The sequence below is a fragment of the Heteronotia binoei genome, chromosome 7 (genome assembly GCF_032191835.1).
Source record: "Heteronotia binoei isolate CCM8104 ecotype False Entrance Well chromosome 7, APGP_CSIRO_Hbin_v1, whole genome shotgun sequence".
Taxonomy (NCBI): Eukaryota; Metazoa; Chordata; class Lepidosauria; order Squamata; family Gekkonidae; genus Heteronotia; species Heteronotia binoei.
The window spans coordinates 119,219,209-119,225,208 of record NC_083229.1 but is presented as its reverse complement, the minus strand read 5'-3'; the positions used below and the strand labels follow the sequence as shown (position 1 = coordinate 119,225,208).

General features: G+C 45.5%; 1 protein-coding gene across 4 annotated transcripts in view; it reads right to left on the bottom strand.

The window, feature by feature from the left end:
- Nucleotides 1-842: 842 nt before the first annotated feature.
- The window catches only part of RNF152 (ring finger protein 152), a 130,003-nt gene continuing 124,845 nt past the window's right edge, over nt 843-6,000 (bottom strand). For all 4 annotated transcript variants that reach the window (XM_060244284.1, XM_060244281.1, XM_060244283.1 and 1 more), the window contains one exon: nt 843-2,818. In XM_060244284.1, the coding sequence (XP_060100267.1) occupies nt 2,023-2,634 (612 nt within the window). In that variant the 5' untranslated portion in view covers nt 2,635-2,818 and the 3' untranslated portion in view covers nt 843-2,022. The remainder of the gene's footprint in view (nt 2,819-6,000) is intronic.

Genomic DNA, 6,000 nt, shown 5'->3' with positions numbered 1-6,000 from the left:
TTATCGGAAGAGGTCAGGGCCCTGTGGGACTTTGGACAGTTCCGCAGGGCCTGTAAGACAGTCCTCTTCCAGTTGGTTTATAACTGACCGGCATTGAAATATTCCAAAGGAAGATTGTAAGATAGCACACTGACATTGATCGATATTGTTATTAGTTGTTTTTAATTATGTAAATTATTATGTATTTTAATTCTTAAAATCTATTGTTAGAATTTCTATGTTGTAAGCTGCCCTGAGCCCGCCTTGGTGGGGTAGGGCGGGATATAAATCAAATAAAATGAAATGGAAAAAAGACTCCACAGCTTAGAGGAAGTATTGTCCCCCACCATGGCTTTTTTTTGTAGCAGGAACTCCTTTGCCTATTAGGCCACACCCCCTCCCCCGATGCAGCCAATCCTCCAAGAGCTTAAAGGGTTCTTAGTGCGGGGCCTACTGTAAGCTCTTGAAGGATTGGCTATATCAGGAGTGTGTGGCCTAACAGGCAAAGGAGTTCCTGCTACAAAAAAAGCCCTGCTACAAAAAAAGCCCTGCTACAAAAAAAGCCCTGCTACAAAAAAGGGAGTAACAAAGTACAAGGTCCTTCTACTGATGGAAAGGTTTAAGCACTTCTTTTAGATGCTCCGTACAGACAAAAAAACTGTACTGCCTTGAAAATGATTTGTGTCATGACTAAAAATCCAGCTTTCCCAGTTGCCCTCCTTTAATACATATTCACTTGACCATTTTTTTTTTTAAACTTTGATCGAGGTTGACGCAGCTATTGCAACACTATTTGCTTCTCTTTCCTCTTCCAGCGTTTGGCAGTTGTGACTTTTCCATACCGTGAAGCCCTTTAACGAAAGTGGGGTGCCAACACTACGATTTTTATTTTTGCATACACTTCATCATAACCACAGCCTCCGTTAGCATCGCACAGTCACAATAACGAACAAGGATCTATAGACCCCCTCCCCAAGTTACACATCCGTCAGGAACACAGTTTTCAACCCGCATTCAGAAGTACAGATAGGTAGCCAGCCGTAGGTGAACAAAACTCCCTATAGGAAGAACGGCCTACGCCTTGAGTGGGGCCATCTCTTTACTCGCTTCTTCAAGTCCTTGAGAAATCCTTTTAAGAATCTTATTTCATCCACTTGAAAAAAAGAATGCCCGGGGTCTATAGTTTCAAGTAACGTTTTTCACAAGGGCATACGCAGATAAAAAAAAAGTTTTGGCCGGAACATCTAGGTACCCTTCCTACTTCCCTTTATTGCTTCACTGCTTGGGTCCCATTTCAATTCATAAAAAGTCACTTAAACTACAGGAGGAAAACAAAAATCACACAGAAACATACACATATATATTACATCTGAAGTAGTTCCAACACTTTTAAAACAAATCTTTCCTTTCTATAACTGCAAGCACAGATTTGTTTAAAAAAACAACATTTTAAGTAATGTGCAATTTAAAAGATGCCCAAAAGAAGCCTATATTAACTACTTTTCACAACTTTCCCAGTTGCTGTTTAAAAATGAAAAAAAAGCTTCTGCTACGCTTGGAAGAAAGTACTGGGTAAATCTGACTTCCTTAATTCCGATGCTTAATTCTACTTGAACGTACGGCATTTTTTAATTTGTGGTCAACGACTCTGTTAAGAGGAGGAGGGGGCGAGGGGTTGGAGCGATCACGTTCTAGACTTGTACAGCAGAACCAGCTAATAGACATCTTTAGTATCGTAACATGATGACATCATTATAAATTACAGCTCATTTGTTAAGTGATTATGGTGATGCATGCAGTCTTCCTTGATACAGTTGCCAGCAGGTAAGCACGCAGCGTGCCCCGGGTGCCGCCGGCGCATCTCTCACAGTCCAACTTTTTACAGCAGACCATAGACTTTGCCCGGCGTCAATCACTCAGTACTGGAGAACAGTCCACTTGAACGGTCCTAACGCTCCACCGCGTGGCATCCTGCCACCCCCACAGCCCCCCTTCCCAAACCCCAAAACTTAGCCCGCAGGAGTGTTGCGAATGCGGCTGCTCTCAGCCGCAAGAGATCACAGTGAAACGCTTGGAGATGCACGACATGTTGTGGAGGACGATGCCGAGGAGAAAGACCAAGACGCAAGCCACCAGGATGACCGTGCACACTCCTGACCAGGTCGAACTTTTCACCATGCCCCTCCTGTCTTGTTCCTCGTCTCCTGCGTCTTGGGGGATTGCGGCCTGCAACGGCTGCTGCTCGGCCGGGATCGTCACCACGGTGACAGACTTCTGCTGAGGGCCCGGCAAGAGGCGGCAGCCGATGTCCCCCGGCAACAGGGACCTCTCCTTGGCGATAGGCAACGGCAACATGTAACACCCATTGCTAGGAAGTTTGATGAAGACCGGGGTGTGCTCGGAAGTGTGGGGAATTGCAATCACGGCGATGACCTCTGGGTCGTCCGGCAGCTGCGAGACGGAAAACCCAGGCGGCAGCTTGGTGATCCCTCGGCACCACGGACACCTCAAGTCCTTCTGGCTGGTCCTCATCTGCTGAAGGCAAACGGAGCAGCAGGTGTGCTTGCAGTCCAGCAATTTGGGCCTCCGTCGAGGACTGTAGTAATTGAAACAAATCTGACACTCCAGGAGAATGTCCTGGGACAGAGTCTCCATTGCTGTCCGAGTGGAGGAAAAGAGGGAGAGAAGATTATCCTGTTGTTCTGAAGCCCACTCTAAAAGCTGCGGCCCGAAGTCCTCTTTCCAGCTCTTTCAAGGTGACTTCTTTGTATTCTGCCACCAGGCAAGAGGAGATAAGAAGTCTCTGTAGGGAGGCATCTGTCTAGGACTCCATCAGCATCTGAGAAGGAAATTCAAACAGGAACAAGGTTAGTCATAAAGGTCCGCAGAAATGCAGAAGAAAACAAAATCCCCCAACCCATCCTTTCACCAGTGCAGAGGTACAGAAAGAGCAGGATTTTTACAAAAAAAATTATCATAAGGGAGATTTACTATAGGAATAAAGATGCATCGGAAAAGTATAAAAGCCTGGTCCAGCATCGGTAAAAAGAAGGGTGCTTTGCATGCAGAAAGTGAAAAAGGAGCTTTTTTAGGGGGCAGGGAGAGGGGGGTATTTTGTTTTCATCCAGGCTTTAGGAGAATTCATCATAAATGCCCAGGACAAAATGATAACTAATTCCAGAAGGGAACAACGTTAGACTGCTGCAGAAAAATTCAATAAGTAGGAGTCTTGTGCAGTACTTCCTTCTAAGCTGTGGAGTCTTGTGAGCCAAAATTTCACTTTGTGAGCTACTGGCATTAAAGCTGTGAGCTACTGCATAAATTAGTTTGCTGTGGGGCCATTTTTCCCGAGCTAAGACAAAAATGTGAGAGCCAGAGGCAAACCTCCCCCCCCTGTAAGCTAGCTCACACTAACTCAGGTTAGAGGGAACATTGGTATTGTGGCACCTTTCAGACTAAAAACTTTTTTTTAATTTCAGCATAACTTTTTATGGACTACACTCCACTTCTTCAGATCCAAGGGGGCACTGATCATACAAACACTTATGAAGCTGCCTCCTACTAAATCAGATGGCTGGTCCATCAGGGTTGGATTGTCTCCTCAGACAGACAGAAGCTCTCCAGGGTCTCAGGTGGAAGTCATTCATGTCCCCTACTGCCTGGAGGTGCCCGGAATTGAACTGGGATCTTCTGTCTGCATGACGGACAGACTGCTCTAACAGTAAGCTGTGACCCCCTAAGACTACACTCCTAACTTTTTATGGACTACACTCCACTTCTTCAGATCCAAGGGGACACTGATCATACAAACACTTATGAAGCTGCCTCCTACTAAATCAGATGGCTGGTCCATCAGGGTTGGCTTGTCTCCTCAGACAGGCAGAAGCTCTCCAGGGTCTCAGGCGGAAGTCATTCATGTCCCCTACTGCTTGGAGGTGCCCGGAATTGAACTGGGATCTTCTGTCTGCATGACGGACAGACTGCTCTAACAGTAAGCTGTGACCCCCTAAGAAAACAAAATCTGTTACGAGTAGATCCAGGGACCTTAAAATATGGGAAGTCCAGGACAAAATATAATTATATAAATTCAAATTTAAATCAAGAAACACCCAGAGTCCAATAAAGAGTTAAGGTAGATCAGAGGGCGAGATGTAAAGGAAATACGGAATGCAGACGGCAACGTGTATTTCTGTTTATTAATTTTGTATTTTACTAAATTGTATTTCACCCTGAACTTCTTGCATTTTATGGCCCCTAAACACCACTTCCTTCTTTACATCTGTCACACAGCAAGGGCCTAAGAAGGGCTGCCACCACTCTGGTCAGGGTCTTTTTATGCTGCCACCACTATGGTCAGGGTGCTCTGAGCCCTCTGCATGGGAGGGCTCAGAGCACCCAACTGCCCTTGTCTTTCTTACGAGTAAATCCTCTTGGCCGTGACCAAGGAGACGTTGAGGACCCAGGCAGTATAACAACGACGACAGTTTATTTACAGTGTTCAAACAATAATAAGTAGGTGATAACCATTTAGTGCAACGGTGTCCAAACTTGCTTAACGGAAGAGCCACATAGAATAAAATGTCAGATGTTTGACAGCTGCAAGGAAGGAAGGAAAGGTAGAAAGAAAACTGGAAAGAAAGCAAATAGATGGGGGTGGGAAGGAAGAGGTGGAAAGAAAGTAACTTTAACTATAAATGCCTTCTCCAAGCCAGCCGATGGGGCTGTGGGGGCTTCGAGAGCCACACAATATGTGTGAAAGAGTCACAGTTTGGCCACCTCTGATTTAGTGCAATAACGAAATATATATGCAGTAAAGGTTGGTGCAAATAAACAGAAGCCCTGGTGTGTTTAGCTAGACATTCCCTGCTCTAACACCAAAACTCACCACCTTGGGGCAGAGACCTTTCCTGCTGCCTTCATTCCAGTAGCCTTTTCCAGAGAGAACACACCTTGTCTGTGCTTGACTCTTTTTATGCTTTCCTCCCAGGTCCCACCCCTCTCTGGGCTAGTTTTCCCTCCAAAACCTTGCCACCAATCAGAGGGACAAAAGGGATCCTGGGAGATGTAGACTTTCTGTAGTAACTCCTAGGCAGGCTTCTCTAAAGCCTATAGGCCTCACTAGGCCCAGGATCATGATAACATCCTATACAAATTATCTGCATGGTGAAGAGGACCCACCCATTGCATCCAAAGAAATAGGCTACCGTCCACAGAAACAATGGGATCAAATGTTGGTGGTCTTTTTAAGGATCCACAAGACAGTGAACAGTAACAAGACAAATCAGAAAATAAAATATTATTAAGGTATCTCCATCGCCCACACACGGGTTACATCATTCCTTCATACTGTGATACTGATATTAAAAAGTTGTTGTGTGACTTTTTAAAAATGTTCCATTAATTTATGCAACTGTGTGTGTTAAGACTGAGGCCGTGTTGGCATTTAATGCTAGCAGTGTGGGAGCAGTTCCGTAAGAACCTAAGAGTAGCCATGTTGGATCAGGCCAATGGCCCATCCAGTCCAACACTCTGTGTCACACAGTGGCCAAAAAAACCAGGTGCCATCAGGAGTTGACTTCTGGCTCTGTGGTGAGCTGCAATGGCACCAATTCCCTTTCAGCCAACCACTGCCCTCCTTCCCAATTAAATGATTAGGAAGGATCCTTCCCCCACCCCATTCATGTGACGAAGACCACAGATTTATACCCTGCCCTCCACTCTGAATCTCAGAGTGGATTACAATCTCCTTTGTCTTCTTCCCCCACAACAGACACCCTGTGAGATGGGTGGGGCTGAGAGAACTCTCACAGAAACTGCCCTTTCAAAGACAGCTCTGTGAGAACTATGGCTGACCCAAGACCATTCCAGCAGCTGCAAGTGGAGATGTGGGGAATCAAACCCGTTTCTCCCAGATAACAGTAAGCACACTTAACCACTATTCTAAAATTTACAACAGCATTGGAAGGTGTCAAAGGAACAGATACCGCAACACAAACATCTAAGCATGAATAAGGTCTAAGA